This window comes from Oncorhynchus nerka, unplaced genomic scaffold (genome assembly GCF_034236695.1).
Source record: "Oncorhynchus nerka isolate Pitt River unplaced genomic scaffold, Oner_Uvic_2.0 unplaced_scaffold_3330, whole genome shotgun sequence".
NCBI classification, from domain to species: Eukaryota; Metazoa; Chordata; class Actinopteri; order Salmoniformes; family Salmonidae; genus Oncorhynchus; species Oncorhynchus nerka.
The window spans coordinates 106-22500 of NW_027037965.1; the positions used below are offsets into that span (position 1 = coordinate 106).

General features: G+C 44.2%; 1 protein-coding gene across 1 annotated transcript; it reads right to left on the reverse strand.

The window, feature by feature from the left end:
• Positions 1–3010: 3010 nt before the first annotated feature.
• LOC135566790 (lysosomal proton-coupled steroid conjugate and bile acid symporter SLC46A3-like) lies at positions 3011–12437 on the reverse strand (the record flags this gene model as incomplete). The annotated part of the gene is made up of 2 exons (XM_065014401.1): positions 11987–12437; positions 3011–3257 (listed from the first exon to the last, which is right to left on the reverse strand). Coding segments are annotated over exons 1-2 (604 nt in total), but the record flags the coding sequence as incomplete, so codon positions are not given.
• Between the last annotated feature and the right edge of the window lie 9958 nt (positions 12438–22395).

Below are 22395 nucleotides of genomic sequence, written 5' to 3' on the forward strand. Positions count from 1 at the left end.
ACATTAAGAATGCTATAGATGGAAGGAATCCAGTTTGGAAACCTACCAAAAACAATTAGGCAACAACAAATTCAATCCTTGTGACAATTTCCTGCAAAACGTTCCACTGTAATAGTGAAGGTGTAAAACCTGGCAGTAGAAAATCTTAACAGTATATTTGACCTCTCAGCTTCCCTATCAAATCTAAAAATCTCAAATAGAAAACCGAAGAAAATTAACAATAATGACAAATGGTTTGATGAAGAATGCAAAAATCTAAGAAAGAAATTGAGAAACCTGTCCAACCAAAAACATAGAGACCCGGAAAACCTGAGTCTACGCCTCACTATGGTGAATCACTAAAACAATACAGAAATATACTACGGAAAAGAAGGAACAGCATGTCAGAAATCAGCTCAATGCAATTGAAGAATCCATAGACTCTAACCACTTGGGAAAATTGGAAAACACTAAACAAACAACAACACGAAGAATTATCTATCCAAATGGAGATGTATGGGTAAACCACTTCTCCAATCTTTTGGTTCTATAACAAAGAATAAAGAGCAAAAACATATACATGATCAAATACAGATCTTAGAATCAACTATTAAAAGACTACCAGAACCCACTGGATTCTCCAATTACATTGAATGAGTTACAGGACAAAATAAAAACCCTTCAACCCAAAAAGGCCTGTGGTGCTCGATGGTATCCTCAATGAAAATGATCAAATATACAGACAACAAATTCCAATTGGCTATACTTAAAACTCTTTAACATCATACTTAGCTCTGGCATCTTCCCCAATATTTGGAACCAAGGACTCATCACCCCAATCCACAAAAAGTGGAGACAAATTTGACCCCAATAACTACCGTGGAATATGTGTCAACAGTAACCTTGGGAAAATCCTCTGCATTATTATTAACAGCAGACTCGTACATTTCCCCTCAATGAAAACAATGTACTGAGCAAATGTCAAATTGGCTTTTTACCAAATTACCGTACAACAGACCATGTATTCACCCTGCACACCCTAATTGACAACCAAACAAACCAAAACAAAGGCAAAGTCTTCATGCTTTGTTGATTTCAAAAAGCCTTCGACTCAATCTGGCATGAGGGTCTGCCATGCAAACTGATGGAAAGTGGTGTTGGGGGTAAAACATACGACATTATAAAATCCATGTACACAAACAACAAGTGTCCGGTTAAAATTGGCAAAAACACACACATTTCTTCACACAGGGTCGTGGGGTTAGACAGGGATGCAGCTTAAGCCCCACCCTCTTCAACATATATCAACGAATTGGCGCGGGCACTAGAAAAGTCTGCACCCGGCCTCCCCTGCTAGAATCCGAAGTCAAATGTCTGTTGTTTGTTGATGATCTGGTGCTTCTGTCACCAACCAAGGAGGGCCTACAGCAGCACCTAGATCTTATGCACAGATTCTGTCAGACCTGGGCCCTGACAGTAAATCTCAGTAAGACCAAAATAATGGTGTTCCAAAAAAGGTCCAGTCACCAGGACCACAAACACAAATTCCATCTAGACACTGTTGCCCTAGAGCACACAAAAAACTATACATACCTTGGCCTAAACATCAGTGCCACAGGTAACTTCCACAAAGCTGTGAACGATCTGAGAGACAAGGCAAGAAGGGCATTCTATGCCATCAAAAGAAACATAAATTTCAACATACCAATTAGGATTTGGCTAAAAATACTTGAATCAGTCATAGAGCCCATTGCTCCTTTATGGTTGTGAGGTCTGGGTCCGCTTCACCAACCAAGACTTCACAAAATGGGACAAACACCAAATTGAGACTCTGCACGCAGAATTCTGCAAAATATCCTCCGTGTACAACGTAAAACACCAAATAATGCATGCAGAGCAGAATTAGGCCGATACCCACTAATTATCAAAATCCAGAAAAGAGCCATTAAATTCTACAACCACCTAAAAGGAAGCGATTCACAAACCTTCCATAACAAAGCCATCACCTACAGAGAGATGAACCTGGAGAAGAGTCCCCTAAGCAGCTGGTCCTGGGGCTCTGTTCACAAACACAAACACACCCTACAGAGCCCCAGGACAACAGCACAATTAGACCCAACCAAATCATGAGAAAACAAAAAGATAATTACTTAACACATTGGAAAGAATTAACAAAAAACAGAGCAAACTAGAATGCTATTTGGCCCTAAACAGAGAGTACACAGCGGCAGAATACCTGACCACTGTGACTGACCCAAAATTAAGGAAAGCTTTGACTATGTACAGACTCAGTGAGCATAGCCTTGCTATTGAGAAAGGCCGCCGTAGGCAGACATGGCTCTCAAGAGAAGACAGGCTATGTGCTCACTGCCCACAAAATGAGGTGGAAACTGAGCTGCACTTCCTAACCTCCTGCCCAATGTATGACCATATTAGAGATACATATTTCCCCCAGATCACACAGATCCACAAAGAATTCGAAAACAAATCCAATTTTGAAAAACTCCCATATCTACTGGGTGAAATTCCACAGTGTGCCATCACAGCAGCAAGATTTGTGACCTGTTGCCACGAGAAAAGGGCAACCAGTGAAGAACAAACACCATTGTAAATACAACCCATATTTATGCTTATTCATTTTATCTTGTGTCCTTTAACTATTTGTAACATTGTTAAAACACTGTATATATATATATATAATATGACATTTGTAATGTCTTTACTGTTTTGAAACTTCTGTATGTGTAATGTTTACTGTTAATTTTTGTTGTTTTTCACTTTATATATATTCACTTTGTATGTTGTCTACCTCACTTGCTTTGGCAATGTTAACACATGTTTCCCATGCCAATAAAGCCCTTGAATTGAATTGAAATTGAGATTTTTGTTTTGAATGTTCTTAATTGGAAAATGCAAAAATAAAATATATATATATATATATATATATATATATATATATATATCTTTTTTTAAAACATTTTCGTTAATCGCTAACCCGTAACCTAACCCCCGTCTCACCCCCCCGTCTCACCTAGGAACATGAGCAGCGTGCTCTTGGCGAAGGCAGCCATCAGTAGCCCTGCAGCGACAGACAGCAGTCCCAGTAGTACTATATACACGTCCCGAAGACAGCGCGACAGCAGGGACACCCCTGCAAAGCTCCCCAGGTAGATGAGTGTAGACAAGGCTGAACCATAGCCAACCAACACCTCACTCCAACACAGAGGCGCATTCAGCTCATACAGGATGAAGATGGACATACCACCCAGCTTCGACACCTGTGGGGGAGAGAGAGAGGGTGGACACAGTTACTTATTTTCTGTTACTAGTTATTTGAACGCAATGTTTGAAAAAATACTAAATTAAATCTAATGAACAATCAGCTTAGATAGCTGACAAGGAGATGGGGGGAGGGGGAGGAAGATGGGGGGAGGGGGAGGGAGAGAGGAGCAGGCCATGAGCAGATGAGCTCCTGAATCTTTCAGCATTTTTTTGTTGACAAAAAGATTGATTTTGATTTTGATTTACAAGGACATTTAGGATACTAACCTCCACAACATTACCTTCACTGCAAACCTGCAATATGATTTTGGACAAAATTACCTGGAAGGATTCTTGAAGGATTCTTACTACCAATGATTCTTACTACCAAGGATTCTACTACAAATGATTCTTACTACCAAGGATTCTACTACCAATGATACTTACTACCAAGGATTCTACTACCAAGGATTCTTACTACCAAGGATTCTACTACCAATGATTCTTACTACCAAGGATTCTACTACCAATGATTCTTACTACCAAGGATTCTACTACCAATGATTCTTACTACCAAGGATTCTTACTACCAAGGATTCTACTACCAAGGATTCTACTACCAATGATACTTACTACCAATGAATCTACTACCAATGATACTTACTACCAATGATTCTACTACCAATGATTCTACTACCAATGATACTTACTACCAATGATTCTACTACCAAGGATTCTTACTACCAATGATTCTTACTACCAAGGATTCTACAACCAAGGATCCTACTACCAAGGATTCTACTACCAATGATTCTTACTACCAAGGATTCTTACTACCAAGGATTCTACAACCAAGGATTCTACTACCAAGGATTCTACAACCAAGGATCCTACTACCAAGGATTCTTACTACCAATGATTCTTACTACCAATGATTCTACTACCAATGATACTTACTACCAATGATTCTTACTACCAATGATTCTACTACCAAGGATTCTACTACCAATGATTCTACTACCAATGATTCTACTACCAATGATTCTACTACCAATGATACTTACTACCAAGGATTCTACTACCAATGATTCTTACTACCAAGGATTCTACTACCAATGATTCTTACTACCAAGGATTCTTACTACCAAGGATTCTACTACCAAGGATTCTACTACCAATGATACTTACTACCAATGAATCTACTACCAATGATACTTACTACCAATGATTCTACTACCAATGATTCTACTACCAATGATACTTACTACCAATGATTCTACTACCAAGGATTCTTACTACCAATGATTCTTACTACCAAGGATTCTACAACCAAGGATCCTACTACCAAGGATTCTACTACCAATGATTCTTACTACCAAGGATTCTACAACCAAGGATTCTACTACCAAGGATTCTACAACCAAGGATCCTACTACCAAGGATTCTTACTACCAATGATTCTTACTACCAATGATTCTACTACCAATGATACTTACTACCAATGATTCTTACTACCAATGATTCTACTACCAAGGATTCTACTACCAATGATTCTACTACCAATGATTCTACTACCAATGATACTTACTACCAATGATTCTTACTACCAATGATTCTACTACCAAGGATTCTACTACCAATGATTCTTACTACCAAGGATTCTACTACCAATGATTCTACTACCAAGGATTCTACTACCAATGATACTTACTACCAAGGATTCTACAACCAATGATTCTACAACCAAGGATCCTACTACCAAGGATTCTACTACCAATGATTCTTACTACCAAGGATTCTACAACCAAGGATTCTACTACCAAGGATTCTACAACCAAGGATTCTACTACCAATGATTCTTACTACCAAGGCTTCTACTACCAATGATCCTACTACCAAGGATTCTACTACCAATGATACTTACTACCAATGATTCTACTACCAAGGATTCTTACTACCAAGGATTCTACTACCAAGGATTCTACTACCAATGATTCTACTACCAAAGATTCTTACTACCAAGAATTCTACTACCAATGATTCTTACTACCAAGAATTCTACTACCAATGATTCTTACTACCAAGAATTCTACTACCAATGATTCTTACTACCAAGGATTCTACTACCAATGATTCTACTACCAATGATTCTACTACCAAGGATTCTTACTGCCAAGGATTCTTACTACCAAGGATTCTACTACCAAGGATTCTTACTATCAAGGATTCTACTACCAAGGATTCTTACTGCCAATGATTCTACTACTAAGGATTCTTACTGCTCAACCCCCACTAATACACCCGCCCAAGCCCCATCCTGCAACCTAAGAGGCATGCACCAGATGCTCAGCATGCTCTGCTCAACCTAATGGTCTGAAACTAAACCACACAAATAACAACACTGGACACTATGGAACACAAAGCTTTAACTATCTCATCCGGGAATTTACAAGGGCAGAGGTCATCTGCCTTTGGCCTAAAAGGTCAAGAACCCAGACTTCACCAAAGAAATTGTCATCCTACAAGAAACAAGGTAGACGAGGAGACGGACCCACTGGTTACCCTCTAGGTTACAGAGAGCTGGTAGTCCCATCCACCACACTACCAGGTGGGTGGTATAGAGGAGATGGACCCACTGGTTGCCCTCTGGGTTACAGAGAGCTGGTAGTCCCATCCACCACACTACCAGGTGGGTGGTATAGAGGAGATGGACCCACTGGTTGCCCTCTAGGTTACAGAGAGCTGGTAGTCCCATCCACCACACTACCAGGTGGGTGGTATAGAGGAGATGGACCCACTGGTTACCCTCTAGGTTACAGAGAGCTGGTAGTCCCATCCACCACACTACCAGGTGGGTGGTATAGAGGAGATGGACCCACTGGTTGCCCTCTAGGTTACAGAGAGCTGGTATTCCCATCCACCACACTACCAGGTGGGTGGTATAGAGGAGATGGACCCACTGGTTACCCTCTAGGTTACAGAGAGCTGGTAGTCCCATCCACCACACTACCAGGTGGGTGGTATAGAGGAGATGGACCCACTGGTTGTCCTCTAGGTTACAGAGAGCTGGTAGTCCCATCCACCACACTACCAGGTGGGTGGTATAGAGGAGACGGACCCACTGGTTACCCTCTAGGTTACAGAGAGCTGGTAGTCCCATCCACCACACTACCAGGTGGGTGGTATAGAGGAGATGGACCCACTGGTTGCCCTCTGGGTTACAGAGAGCTGGTAGTCCCATCCACCACACTACCAGGTGGGTGGTATAGAGGAGATGGACCCACTGGTTGCCCTCTAGGTTACAGAGAGCTGGTAGTCCCATCCACCACACTACCAGGTGGGTGGTATAGAGGAGATGGACCCACTGGTTACCCTCTAGGTTACAGAGAGCTGGTAGTCCCATCCACCACACTACCAGGTGGGTGGTAGAGGAGATGGACCCACTGGTTGCCCTCTAGGTTACAGAGAGCTGGTATTCCCATCCACCACACTACCAGGTGGGTGGTATAGAGGAGATGGACCCACTGGTTACCCTCTAGGTTACAGAGAGCTGGTAGTCCCATCCACCACACTACCAGGTGGGTGGTATAGAGGAGACGGACCCACTGGTTACCCTCTAGGTTACAGAGAGCTGGTAGTCCCATCCACCACACTACCAGGTGGGTGGTATAGAGGAGATGGACCCACTGGTTGCCCTCTAGGTTACAGAGAGCTGGTAGTCCCATCCACCACACTACCAGGTGGGTGGTATAGAGGAGATGGACCCACTGGTTATCCTCTAGGTTACAGAGAGCTGGTAGTCCCATCCACCACACTACCAGGTGGGTGGTATAGAGGAGATGGACCCACTGGTTGCCCTCTAGGTTACAGAGAGCTGGTATTCCCATCCACCACACTACCAGGTGGGTGGTATAGAGGAGATGGACCCACTGGTTACCCTCTAGGTTACAGAGAGCTGGTAGTCCCATCCACCGCACTACCAGGTGGGTGGTATAGAGGAGATGGACCCACTGGTTGTCCTCTAGGTTACAGAGAGCTGGTAGTCCCATCCACCACACTACCAGGTGGGTGGTATAGAGGAGATGGACCCACTGGTTGTCCTCTAGGTTACAGAGAGCTGGTAGTCCCATCCACCGCACTACCAGGTGGGTGGTATAGAGGAGATGGACCCACTGGTTGCCCTCTAGGTTACAGAGAGCTGGTAGTCCCATCCACCGCACTACCAGGTGGGTGGTATAGAGGAGACGGACCCACTGGTTGTCCTCTAGGTTACAGAGAGCTGGTAGTCCCATCCACCACACTACCAGGTGGGTGGTATAGAGGAGACGGACCACTGGTTGCCCTCAGGTTACAGAGAGCTGGTAGTCCCATCCACCACACTACCAGGTGGGTGGTATAGAGGAGACGGACCCACTGGTTGCCCTCTAGGTTACAGAGAGCTGGTAGTCCCATCCACCACACTACCAGGTGGGTGGTATAGAGGAGATGGACCCACTGGTTGTCCTCTAGGTTACAGAGAGCTGGTAGTCCCATCCACCACACTACCAGGTGGGTGGTATAGAGGAGACGGACCCACTGGTTGCCCTCTAGGTTACAGAGAGCTGGTATTCCCATCCACCACACTACCAGGTGGGTGGTATAGAGGAGATGGACCCACTGGTTACCCTCTAGGTTACAGAGAGCTGGTAGTCCCATCCACCACACTACCAGGTGGGTGGTATAGAGGAGATGGACCCACTGGTTGTCCTCTAGGTTACAGAGAGCTGGTAGTCCCATCCACCACACTACCAGGTGGGTGGTATAGAGGAGACGGACCCACTGGTTACCCTCTAGGTTACAGAGAGCTGGTAGTCCCATCCACCACACTACCAGGTGGGTGGTATAGAGGAGATGGACCCACTGGTTGCCCTCTAGGTTACAGAGAGCTGGTAGTCCCATCCACCACACTACCAGGTGGGTGGTATAGAGGAGATGGACCCACTGGTTATCCTCTAGGTTACAGAGAGCTGGTAGTCCCATCCACCACACTACCAGGTGGGTGGTATAGAGGAGATGGACCCACTGGTTGCCCTCTAGGTTACAGAGAGCTGGTATTCCCATCCACCACACTACCAGGTGGGTGGTATAGAGGAGATGGACCCACTGGTTACCCTCTAGGTTACAGAGAGCTGGTAGTCCCATCCACCGCACTACCAGGTGGGTGGTATAGAGGAGATGGACCCACTGGTTGTCCTCTAGGTTACAGAGAGCTGGTAGTCCCATCCACCACACTACCAGGTGGGTGGTATAGAGGAGATGGACCCACTGGTTGTCCTCTAGGTTACAGAGAGCTGGTAGTCCCATCCACCACACTACCAGGTGGGTGGTATAGAGGAGATGGACCCACTGGTTGTCCTCTAGGTTACAGAGAGCTGGTAGTCCCATCCACCGCACTACCAGGTGGGTGGTATAGAGGAGATGGACCCACTGGTTGCCCTCTAGGTTACAGAGAGCTGGTAGTCCCATCCACCGCACTACCAGGTGGGTGGTATAGAGGAGACGGACCCACTGGTTGTCCTCTAGGTTACAGAGAGCTGGTAGTCCCATCCACCACACTACCAGGTGGGTGGTATAGAGGAGACGGACCCACTGGTTGCCCTCTAGGTTACAGAGAGCTGGTAGTCCCATCCACCACACTACCAGGTGGGTGGTATAGAGGAGACGGACCCACTGGTTGCCCTCTAGGTTACAGAGAGCTGGTAGTCCCATCCACCACACTACCAGGTGGGTGGTATAGAGGAGATGGACCCACTGGTTGTCCTCTAGGTTACAGAGAGCTGGTAGTCCCATCCACCACACTACCAGGTGGGTGGTATAGAGGAGATGGACCCACTGGTTGCCCTCTAGGTTACAGAGAGCTGGTAGTCCCATCCACCATACTACCAGGTGGGTGGTATAGAGGAGACGGACCCACTGGTTGCCCTCTAGGTTACAGAGAGCTGGTAGTCCATCCACCACACTACCAGGTGGGTGGTATAGAGGAGATGGACCCACTGGTTGCCCTCTAGGTTACAGAGAGCTGGTAGTCCCATCCACCACACTACCAGGTGGGTGGTATAGAGGAGACAGACCCACTGGTTGTCCTCTAGGTTACAGAGAGCTGGTAGTCCCATCCACCAAACTACCAGGTGGGTGGTATAGAGGAGACAGACCCACTGGTTGTCCTCTAGGTTACAGAGAGCTGGTATTCCCATCCACCAAACTACCAGGTGGGTGGTATAGAGGAGATGGACCCACTGGTTGCCCTCTAGGTTACAGAGAGCTGGTAGTCCCATCCACCACACTACCAGGTGGGTGGTATAGAGGAGATGGACCCACTGGTTGCCCTCTAGGTTACAGAGAGCTGGTAGTCCCATCCACCAAACTACCAGGTGGGTGGTATAGAGGAGATGGACCCACTGGTTGCCCTCTAGGTTACAGAGAGCTGGTAGTCCCATCCACCAAACTACCAGGTGGGTGGTATAGAGGAGACAGACCCACTGGTTGCCCTCTAGGTTACAGAGAGCTGGTAGTCCCATCCACCAAACTACCAGGTGGGTGGTATAGAAGAGATGGACCCACTGGTTGCCCTCTAGGTTACAGAGAGCTGGTAGTCCCATCCACCACACTACCAGGTGTGAAACAGGGCAGAGACTCAGTGGGTATGCTAATTTGGTATAGAGCAGACCTAACACACTCTATTAACCAGTTAAATGTAACTAAATTACATTTTATAATGTAATCTACATAATCCCAAACGTCATTATTTATCATTAAACAACATCTAGTAAGGTTAAAACCTCACCTTACTGGTCATTTTTTTTAAAATAAATGGTTGAGGATTAGTTACTTTTGAGGACACAAGAACAAATATGATTAAAATATTAAAGTTTGAAATATGATACATTTCCTATTCAACAAAAATGTATGAATAAGGGTTGAAAGACATGATTTCTAAATATAGTATAATCAAATTATAAATCCACTAACTATAATATTTCACCTTCCTTATAACTGTAAAATATATATTTTTATGTTTAGTGTTTGAGAAAATGTGCATAGTTTCTCTCCTGATCAGTAGGTGCAAACCTGGTCAAGAACTACAGGAAACGTAGGATCTCTGTAATTTCAAACAAATGTTTCTGTACCAAATATTAAGTTCTGCTTTTCTGAAGTATCAAATACTTATGTCATGCAATAAAATGCAAATGAATTACTTAAAAATCATACAATGTGATTTTCTGGATTTTTGTTTTAGATTCCATCTCTCACAGCTGAAGTGTACCTATGATAACAATTACAGACCTCTACATGCTTTGTAAGTAGGAAAACCTACAAAATCGGCAGTGTATCAAATACTTGTTCTCCCCACTGTATATTTTTAGTATTTAATTATTTTTGATCCCAGCCCTGCAGGAGGCCTTTTGGTAGGCAGTCATTGTAAATAATAATTTGTTCTTAACGGACTTTCCTAGTTAAATAAATGTTCAATAAAATATAAAAAATAAAAAAAAGTCTACTCCCCCCATAGCTTTGCTCTGGCTTGGCTTCCTGAACTCGCTAGGAACGCTTTTATGTCACGGTCGTTGTATGGAGGAGACCAAGGCTCAGCATGGTAAGTATCCATTTTTCTTTTATAAAAGAAAGAACAAACTATCAAAACGAACAGTGAAGCTAATATGTGTAGTGCAGACAGGCAACTAAACATAGAACAAGAACCCACAAACACAAAAGGGTAAATGGCTACCTAAATATGATCCCCAATCAGAGACAACGATAAACAGCTACCTCTGATTGGGAACCAATTCAGGCCACCATAAACCTACACAATACCTAGACCTACAAACCTCTTGACATACAAAACCCCTAGACAATACAAAAACGAACATACCCACCCTCGTCACACCCTGACCTAACCAAAATAATAACGAAAACAGAGACAACTAAGGTCAGGGCATGACATTTTATCTCATATTTATCTTGTCCATTTATGACAAACTGAAAGGGTTTTTGTAAAAAAAAAACATCTATGAATTATTTTAGATTAGTGGCTGTAAATAGTCGGAAGAGCGAATTAAATCTCAGCTTCAAGTGGTTTCAGGTTTCAATTCCTACGTCACACAGGCTAAACAATACTACTATGTCCTTGGGAACGAGGGCTATCGCTCAATCATTTTGATCTACGGTGTCCACAGATTTATAACCAAAATGTCGGTACCAGAACCACGCAGGTTTCTGAACAGGGGACCTTACAACTAACAGAAACACATCTTGTTTTCATTTCTGGACCTTTTGGAGTGAAACATTGTTTACTATTACAAATCCTATTTTCCCCTAACCTTTAACCCCTAACCTTTAACATTTAACCCCTAACCCTTAACCCCTAACCTTTAACCCCTAACCTTGAACTTTTAACCCCCAACCCTTAACCTCTAACCTTTAACCCCTAACCCTTAACCCCTAACCTTTAACCCCTAATCTTTAACCCCCAACCCTTAACCTCTAACCTTTAACCCCTAAACTTTAACCCCTAACCCTTAACCTAACCTTTAAGCTTAAAATATAATTTGAACAAATTCAGGACCTGAAAAAAGTTCTGACTTCTAAAACAGTTCCTGTTTTCCTACCTTGTCAGGACATTAAGGTGAAATGTTAAACACACACACACACACACACACACACACACACACACACACACACACACACACACACACACACACACACTAACCGTATAGAAAGCAAAGGCCGCCAGTATCAGTCCCAGGACAGTTTTCCTCCTCCTTGGTGACGCGATGAATAACAGATACACACCCTGAAACCGACCAATCAGGGCTTCTCGTTGGAGAAAGCGTGCTGAGCCCGCCCCAAAAGGTGTCGGTGATGATGATGGTGATGAAGATGAGTCTGTGTGCGAGGGTCTCTCCACAGTCTCGTGCAGTACCCACGCGGTGTATACCAGGTTGATCAGGTGTAGGACGGCTGCTGTGATGAACGGCCAGGTGAACCCTGCAGTCTGAATATAGAACCCAGTACACAGAGAGGCTAGCCCTGACAACACACCTAGCAACATCTCCAGGGCTGCCATACGCACTGTACGACCCCCACCCTTACCCCAGTCTCTCTCTCTACTCCCTCCGTCTCTGTCTCCCTGTCCATCGCTCTCTCCATCTCTCTCTCTGTCTCTGCCTCCATCTCTCCCTCTGTCTCCCTGTCCATCGCTCTCTCCATCTCTCTCTCTGTCTCCCTGTCCATCGCTCTCTCCATCTCTCTCTCTGTCTCTGCCTCCATCTCTCCCTCTGTCTCCCTGTCCATCGCTCTCTCCATCTCTCTCTCTGTCTTTGCCTCCATCTTTCCCTCTGTCTCTCTCTCCATCTCTCCTTTGTTCTCCCTCTCCACTCCCCCACTCATACCCCAATCTCTACAGTCATCTCCTTCCCCACCCCTACCTCCCTCACATTGGTAACTCCCCCCATCTCTAGCCCCAATCCCAACAATATTCATATTCCCACCCCCTTCCTCACACAAATACTTAACCCCACCCCCCTCCACCCCCTCCTCCTCACATAGGTCAGCTATATAGGCAAAACTTCCCCCCAGTAGAGCAGTGGGCCCCCCCATTACCCCAGCCAGGAAAGAGGCCCCTAGCAGGTAACCCAGGCTAAGGGAGAGGTGAGACACGGTTGCATAGCACAGAGCAAATAACAGCTCGCCCACCAGTGGGGGCACTAGAGCTACCTAGAGATGGAGGGATGATGGAGGGATGAGGGATGGAGGGGGACAAAAGGAGAGAGAAGGGATAAAGAGAGACAGAAGAAGAGAGAGGGGAGAGAGAGAGAAGAAGAGAGAGGGGAGAGAGAGAGACAGAAGAAGAGAGAGGGGGAGAGAGACAGAAGAAGAGAGAGGGGGAGAGAGACATTGATAACATACCAATTAGGAACCTCACACACACAGACCAATTAATATTTGAATCAGTCATAGAGCCCATTGTCCTTTGTGGTTGTGAGGTCTGGGGTCCGCTCACCAACCAAGAACTCACAAAATGGGCCAAACACCAAATTGAGACACTGCATGCAGAGTTCTGAAAAAATATCCTCCGTGTACAACATAAAACACCAAATAATGCATGCAGAGCAGAATTAGGCCGATACCCACTAATTATCAAAATCCAGAAAAGAGCCAGTAAATTCTACAACCACCTAAAAGGAAGCGATTCCCAAACCTTCCATAACGAAGCCATCACCTACAGAGAGATTAACCTGGAGAAGAGTCCCCTAAGCAAGCTGGTCCTGGGGCTCTGTTCACAAACACAAACACACCCTACAGAGCCCCAGGACAGCCACACAATTAGACCCAATCAAATCTTGAGAAAACAAAAAGATAATTACTTGACACATTGGAAAGAATTAACAAAACAACAGAGCAAACTAGAATGCTATTTTGCCCTACACAGAGAGTACACAGCGGCAGAATACCTGACCACTGTGACTGACCCAAAATTAAGGAAAGCTTTGACTATGTACAGACTCAGTGAGCATAGCCTTGCTATTGAGAAAGGCCGCCTTAGACAGACATGGCTCTCAAGAGAAGACAGGCTATGTGCACACTGCCCACAAAATGAGGTGGAAACTGAGCTGCACTTCCTGACCTCCTGCCCAAAATATGACTATATTAGAGAGACATATTTCCCCCAGATTACACAGATCCACAAAGAATTTGAAAACAAATCCAATTTTGATAAACTCCCATATCTACTGGGTGAAATTCCACAGTGTGCCGTCACAGCAGCAAGATGTGTGACCTGTTGCCACGAGAAAAGGTCAACCAGTGAAGAACAAACACCATTGTAAATACAATCAATATTTATGTTCATTTAGTTTCCCTTTTGTACTTGAACTATTTGCACATAATATGACATCTGAAATTTCTTTATTTTGGAACTTTAGGGTAATGTTTACTGTAAAAAAAACACATTTCACTTTGATTTGTTAACATATGTTTCCCATGCCAATAAAAACCCTGAATTGAACATGGAATTGAATTGAAAGAAAAAGAGTGTAAAACAAATGAGTAGTAATAATAATAAATATTCTTCAGGATCGGTGTCCCTTCCACGGGACGTAGGCTAATGCGATTAGCATGAGTTTGTAAGTAACAAGAACAGAGACATATCTGATATGGGCAGAAAAGCTTAAATTCTTGTTAATCTAACTGCACTGTCCAATTTACAGTAGCTATTACAGTGAAAGAATACTACCATGCTATTGTTTGAGGAAAGTGCACAATTTTGAACACGAAAAAGTTATTAATAAACAAATTAGGCATATTTGGGCAGTCGTGATACAAAATTTTGAACAGAAATGCAATTGTTCATTGGATCAGTTTAAACTTTGCACACACATTGATGCCATCTAGTGGCCAAAATCTAAATTGCAGCTGGGCTGGAATAATACATTATGGCCTTTCTCTTGCATTTCAAAGTTGATGGTACAAACAAATTACAAAAGAACAGATGTTTTTTTCTTTGAATTATCTTTTACCAGATCTATTGTGTTATATTCTCCTACATTACCAGATCTATTGTGTTATATTCTCCTACATTACCAGATCTAATGTGTTATATTCTCCTACATTACCAGATCTATTGTGTTATATTCTCCTACATTACCAGATCTAATGTGTTATATTCTCCTACATTACCAGATCTAATGTGTTATATTCTCCTACATTACCAGATCTAATGTGTAATATTCTCCTACATTACCAGATCTAATGTGTTATATTCTCCTACATTACCAGATCTAATGTGTTTTATTCTCCTACATTACCAGATCTAATGTGTTATATTCTCCTACATTACCAGATCTAATGTGTTATATTCTCCTACATTACCAGATCTATTGTGTTATATTCTCCTACATTACCAGATCTACTGTGTTATATTCTCCTACATTACCAGATCTAATGTGTTATATTCTCCTACATTACCAGATCTAATGTGTTATATTCTCCTACATTACCAGATCTAATGTGTTATATTCTCCTACATTACCAGATCTAATGTGTTATATTCTCCTACATTACCAGATCTAATGTGTTATATTCTCCTACATTACCAGATCTAATGTGTAATATTCTCCTACATTACCAGATCTAATGTGTTATATTCTCCTACATTACCAGATCTATTGTGTTATATTCTCCTACATTACCAGATCGAATGTGTTATATTCTCCTACATTACCAGATCTAATGTGTTATATTCTCCTACATTACCAGATCTAATGTGTTATATTCTCCTACATTACCAGATCTATTGTGTTATATTCTCCTACATTACCAGATCTAATGTGTTATATTCTCCTACATTACCAGATCTAATGTGTTATATTCTCCTACATTACCAGATCTAATGTGTTATATTCTCCTACATTACCAGATCTAATGTGTTATATTCTCCTACATTACCAGATCTAATGTGTTATATTCTCCTACATTACCAGATCTAATGTGTTATATTCTCCTACATTACCAGATCTATTGTGTTATATTCTCCTACATTACCAGATCTAATGTGTTATATTCTCCTACATTACCAGATCTATTGTGTTATATTCTCCTACATTCATTTCACATTTCCACAAACTTCAAAGTGTTTCCTTTCAAATGCTACCAAGAATATAATAATAATAATTATCCTTGCTTCAGGGCTTAAGTGCTTATCCTTGCTTCAGGGCTTAAGTGCTTATCCTTGCTTCAGGGCTTAAGTGCTTATCCTTGCTTCAGGGCTTAAGTGCTTATCCTTGCTTCAGGGCTTAAGTGCTTATCCTTGCTTCAGGGCTTAAGTGCTTATCCTTGCTTCAGGGCTTAAGTGCTTATCCTTGCTTCAGGGCTTAAGTTACAGGAAGTTAGATTTGGGTCATTTTAGGAGAAATTTGAAAAAAGCGGTGGATCCTTAACAGCTATGAAAGTATATTGTCTCCTTCAGCAAATAAACACCCTATTCCCTATGTAGTGCACTACTTTAGACCAGAGCCCTATTCCCGATATAGTGCACTACTTTAGACCAGAGCCCTATTCCCTATGTAGTGCACTACTTTAGACCAGAGCCCTATTCCCTATGTAGTGCACTACTTTAGACCAGAGCCCTATTCCCTATGTAGTGCACTACTTTAGACCAGAGCCCTATTCCCTATGTAGTGCACTACTTTAGACCAGAGCCCTATTCCCTATGTAGTGCACTACTTTAGACCAGAGCCCTATTCCCTATGTAGTGCACTACTTTAGACCAAAGCCCTATTCCCTATGTAGTGCACTACTTTAGACCAGAGCCCTATTCCCTATGTAGTGCACTACTTTAGACCAGAGCCCTATTCCTATGTAGTGCACTACTTTAGACCAGAGCCCTATTCCTATGTAGTGCACTACTTTAGACCAGAGCCCTATTCCCTATGTAGTGCACTACTTTAGACCAGAGCCCTATTCCCTATGTAGTGCACTACTTTAGACCAGAGCCCTATTCCCTATGTAGCGCACTACTTTAGACCAGAGCCCTATTCCCTATGTAGTGCACTACTTTAGACCAGAGCCCTATGGCACCCTGTTCCCTATGTAGTGCACTACTTTAGACCAGAGCCCTATGGCACCCTATTCCCTATATAGTGCACTACTTTAGACCAGAGTCCTATGGCACCCTGTTCCCTATATAGTGCACTACTTTAGACCAGAGCCCTATGGCACCCTATTCCCTATATAGTGCACTACTTTAGACCAGAGTCCTATGGCACCCTATTCCCTATATAGTGCACTACTTTAGACCAGAGTCCTATGGCACCCTATTCCCTATATAGTGCACTACTTTAGACCAGAGCCCTATAGAACCCTATTCCCTATATAGTGCACTACTTTAGACCAGAGCCCTATAGAACCCTATTCCCTATATAGTGCACTACTTTAGACCAGAGCCCTATGGCACCCTATTCCCTATATAGTCCACTACTTTAGACCAGAGCCCTATGGCACCCTATTCCCTATATAGTGCACTACTTTAGCCCTATGGCACCCTATTCCCTATATAGTGCACTACTTTAGACCAGAGCCCTATGGCACCCTATTCCCTATATAGTGCACTACTTTAGACCAGAGTCCTATGGCACCCTGTTCCCTATATAGTGCACTACTTTAGACCAGAGCCCTATGGCACCCTATTCCCTATATAGTGCACTACTTTAGACCAGAGCCCTATGGCACCCTATTCCCTATATAGTACACTACTTTAGACCAGAGCCCTATGGCACCCTACCCTATTCCCTATATAGTGCACTACTTTAGACCAGAGCCCTATGGCACCCTATTCCCTATATAGTGCACTACTTTAGACCAGAGCCCTATAGAACCCTATTCCCTATATAGTACACTACTTTAGACCAGAGCCCTATGGCACCCTATTCCCTACATAGTGCACTACTTTAGACCAGAGCCCTATAGAACCCTATTCCCTATATAGTGCACTACTTTAGACCAGAGCCCTATGGCACCCTATTCCCTACATAGTGCACTACTTTAGACCAGAGCCCTATAGAACCCTATTCCCTATATAGTGCACTACTTTAGACCAGAGCCCTATGGCACCCTATTCCCTACATAGTGCACTACTTTAGACCAGAGCCCTATGGAACCCTATTCCCTATATAGTACACTACTTTAGACCAGAGCCCTATGGCACCCTATTCCCTACATAGTGCACTACTTTAGACCAGAGCCCTATAGAACCCTATTCCCTATATAGTGCACTACTTTAGACCAGAGCCCTATGGCACCCTATTCCCTACATAGTGCACTACTTTAGACCAGAGCCCTATAGAACCCTATTCCCTATATAGTGCACTACTTTAGACCAGAGCCCTATAGAACCCTATTCCCTATATAGTGCACTAATTTAGACCAGAGCCCTATTCCCTATGTAGTGCACTACTTTAGACCAGAGCCCTATTCCCTATGTAGTGCACTACTTTAGACCAGAGCCCTATGGCACCCTGTTCCCTATGTAGTGCACTACTTTAGACCAGAGCCCTATGGCACCCTATTCCCTATATAGTGCACTACTTTAGACCAGAGTCCTATGGCACCCTGTTCCCTATATAGTGCACTACTTTAGACCAGAGCCCTATGGCACCCTATTCCCTATATAGTGCACTACTTTAGACCAGAGTCCTATGGCACCCTATTCCCTATATAGTGCACTACTTTAGACCAGAGTCCTATGGCACCCTATTCCCTATATAGTGCACTACTTTAGACCAGAGCCCTATAGAACCCTATTCCCTATATAGTGCACTACTTTAGACCAGAGCCCTATAGAACCCTATTCCCTATATAGTGCACTACTTTAGACCAGAGCCCTATGGCACCCTATTCCCTATATAGTGCACTACTTTAGACCAGAGCCCTATGGCACCCTATTCCCTATATAGTGCACTACTTTAGCCCTATGGCACCCTATTCCCTATATAGTGCACTACTTTAGACCAGAGCCCTATGGCACCCTATTCCCTATATAGTGCACTACTTTAGACCAGAGTCCTATGGCACCCTGTTCCCTATATAGTGCACTACTTTAGACCAGAGCCCTATGGCACACTATTCCCTATATAGTGCACTACTTTAGACCAGAGCCCTATGGCACCCTATTCCCTATATAGTACACTACTTTAGACCAGAGCCCTATGGCACCCTACCCTATTCCCTATATAGTGCACTACTTTAGACCAGAGCCCTATGGCACCCTATTCCCTATATAGTGCACTACTTTAGACCAGAGTCCTATGGCACCCTATTCCCTATATAGTGCACTACTTTAGACCAGAGTCCTATGGCACCCTAAACCCTATATAGTGCACTACTTTAGACCAGAGCCCTATAGAACCCTATTCCCTATATAGTGCACTACTTTAGACCAGAGCCCTATAGAACCCTATTCCCTATATAGTGCACTACTTTAGACCAGAGCCCTATGGCACCCTATTCCCTATATAGTCCACTACTTTAGACCAGAGCCCTATGGCACCCTATTCCCTATATAGTGCACTTACTTTAGCCCTATGGCACCCTATTCTATATAGTGCACTACTTTAGACCAGAGCCCTATGGCACCCTATTCCCTATATAGTGCACTACTTTAGACCAGAGTCCTATGGCACCCTGTTCCCTATATAGTGCACTACTTTAGACCAGAGCCCTATGGCACACTATTCCCTATATAGTGCACTACTTTAGACCAGAGCCCTATGGCACCCTATTCCCTATATAGTACACTACTTTAGACCAGAGCCCTATGGCACCCTACCCTATTCCCCTATATAGTGCACTACTTTAGACCAGAGCCCTATGGCACTCTATTCCTATATAGTGCACTACTTTAGACCAGAGCCCTATAGAACCCTATTCCCTATATAGTGCACTACTTTAGACCAGAGCCCTATGGCACCTATTCCTACATAGTGCACTACTTTAGACCAGAGCCCTATAGAACCCTATTCCCATAGTGCACTACTTTAGACCAGAGCCCTATGGCACCCTATTCCCTACATAGTGCACTACTTTAGACCAGAGCCCTATAGAACCCTATTCCCTATATAGTGCACTACTTTAGACCAGAGCCCTATGGACTTATTCCCTATAGCACTCTTTAGACCAGAGCCCTATGGAACCCTATTCCTATATAGTACACTACTTTAGACCAGAGCCCTATGGCACCCTATTCCTATATAGTGCACTACTTTAGACCAGAGCCCTATAGAACCCTATTCCCTATATAGTAGCACTACTTTAGACCAGAGCCCTATGGCACCCTCATTCCCCTACATAGTGCACTACTTTAGACCAGAGCCCTATAGAACCCTATTCCCTATATAGTGCACTACTTTAGACCAGAGCCCTATAGAACCCTATTCCTATATAGTGCACTACTTTAGACCAGAGCCCTATGGAACCCTATTCCTATATAGTGCACTACTTTAGACCATGGAGCCCTATGGCACTATTCCTATATAGTGCACTACTTTAGACCAGAGCCCTATGGCACCCTATTCCTATAGTGCACTACTTTAGACCAGAGCCCTATGGCACCCTATTCCCCTATAGTGCACAACTTTAGACCAGAGCCCTATGGCACCCTATTCCCTATATAGTGCACTACTTTAGCCAGAGCCCTATAGAACCCTATTCCCTATATAGTGCACTACTTTAGACCAGAGCCCTATGGCACCCTATTCCCTATATAGTGCACTACTTTAGACCAGAGCCCTATAGCACCCTATTCCTATATAGTGCAATTACTTTAGACCAGAGCCCTATAGAACCCTATTCCCTATATAGTGCAATTACTTTAGACCAGAGCCCTTATGGCACCCTATTCCCTATATAGTGCAATTACTTTAGACCAGAGCCCTATAGAACCCTATTCCTATATAGTGCAACAATTACTTTAGACCAGAGCCCTATGGCACCCTCTATTCCCATATAGTGCACTTACTTTAGACCAGAGCCCTATAGAACCCTATTCCTATAGTGCACTACTTTAGACCAGAGCCCTATGGTACCCTATTCTATATAGTGCACTACTTTAGACCAGAGCCCTATGGCACCCTATTCCCTATAGTGCACTACTTTAGACCAGAGCCCTATGGCACCCTATTCCCTATATAGTGCACTACTTTAGACCAGAGCCTATGGCACCCTATTCCCCTATATAGTCACTACTTTAGACCAGAGCCCTATGGCACCCTATTCCTATATAGTGCACTTACTTTAGACCAGAGCATATAGGAGAATAGGATGTCATTTGGGATGTAACCACAGTAAATGTCATACTTGTATTACCTTCCTGCCACGGTGGTCGCTGTAGGAGACCAGGAGTAGGGAGGAGAGGAGACTAGGGAAAAGGAACAGCTCACTGTAGAAGAGAAACAGAGACGCTCCTTCTGGATCTCCTGTAGGGGAGGAGGGGAGGGGAGGGGGGAGGGGAGGGGAGGGGTGGAGGAGAGGAGAGGAGGAGAGGGAGGGGAGAGGAGAGAGGAGGGGAGAGAGGAGAGGGGGAGGAGAGGAGAGAGGGGGGGAGGAGAGGGAAGGGGGGGAGGAGAGAGGAGGGGGAGGAGAGGGGAGAGGAGGGAGAGAGGAGAGAGGAGAGGGGGAGAGAGGAGGGGAGGGGGAGGAGAGAGGAGGAGAGAGAGGGGAGGAGAGAGGAGGGGAGGGGGAGGAAACAGGAGGGAGAGAGGAGGGAGAGGAGAGAGGAGGAGAGAGGAGAGAGGGGAGGAGGAGAGAGGAGAGGGAGGAGGAGAGAGGGGAGTGAGGAGGGGGTATGAGAGAGGAGAGAGAGAGGAGGAGAGAGAGGAGATGGAGAGAGAGAGGGGAGAAGAGAGGAGGGAGAGGAGGGGAGAGGAGAGAGAGAGAGGAGAGGGGGGAGGAGAGAGGAGAGAGAGAGGAGGAGAGAGAGAGGAGAGGGAGAGGAGGGAGAGAGGAGGAGAGGGAGAGAAAGGAACAATTTGAAACAGATCCTGGTCTTTCAGTTACAGTTCTATTTATTCACACAAAAGAAGACAAATAAAAGATGACTTAATTGAATGATTATTGCAACTGTTTGAATTGAATGTAAGTATTTGTTGTGTTTGAAGATCCTGTAATTTGTCATTTATTTTATTTTATATTGATCATTTGGAATTAGTTGTAATTGTTGTCCTCGTTGCACCGCTGTAAATGACCGGTCTCAATGGAACAAATACATTTAGCAGATAAAACAAGTTAAAAAGGTAGGTTAGCCCCCCCTCTCCCACCTGGTGAATGGAGCTGACGTTGGTGCTGCTGTCAGAGCAGTGGGTGTAGTTCATCTGTGTAGGGTAGGGGGCACCGGTGAGCTGCTGCCACAGCCTCCTGTAGACATACTGCTGGATCAGGGGGTACAGCATGAACATGGAGAAGGCATAGACACCAACCACTGGCTCTATCAGGAACACACGGACCATCATTAACCTAGTGAAGGAGAGAGAGAGAGAGAGAGAGAGAGAGAGAGAGAGAGAGAAGAGAGACAGAGAGAGACAGAGAGAGAGAGGGAGAGAGAGAGAGAGAGAGAGAGAGAGACAGAGA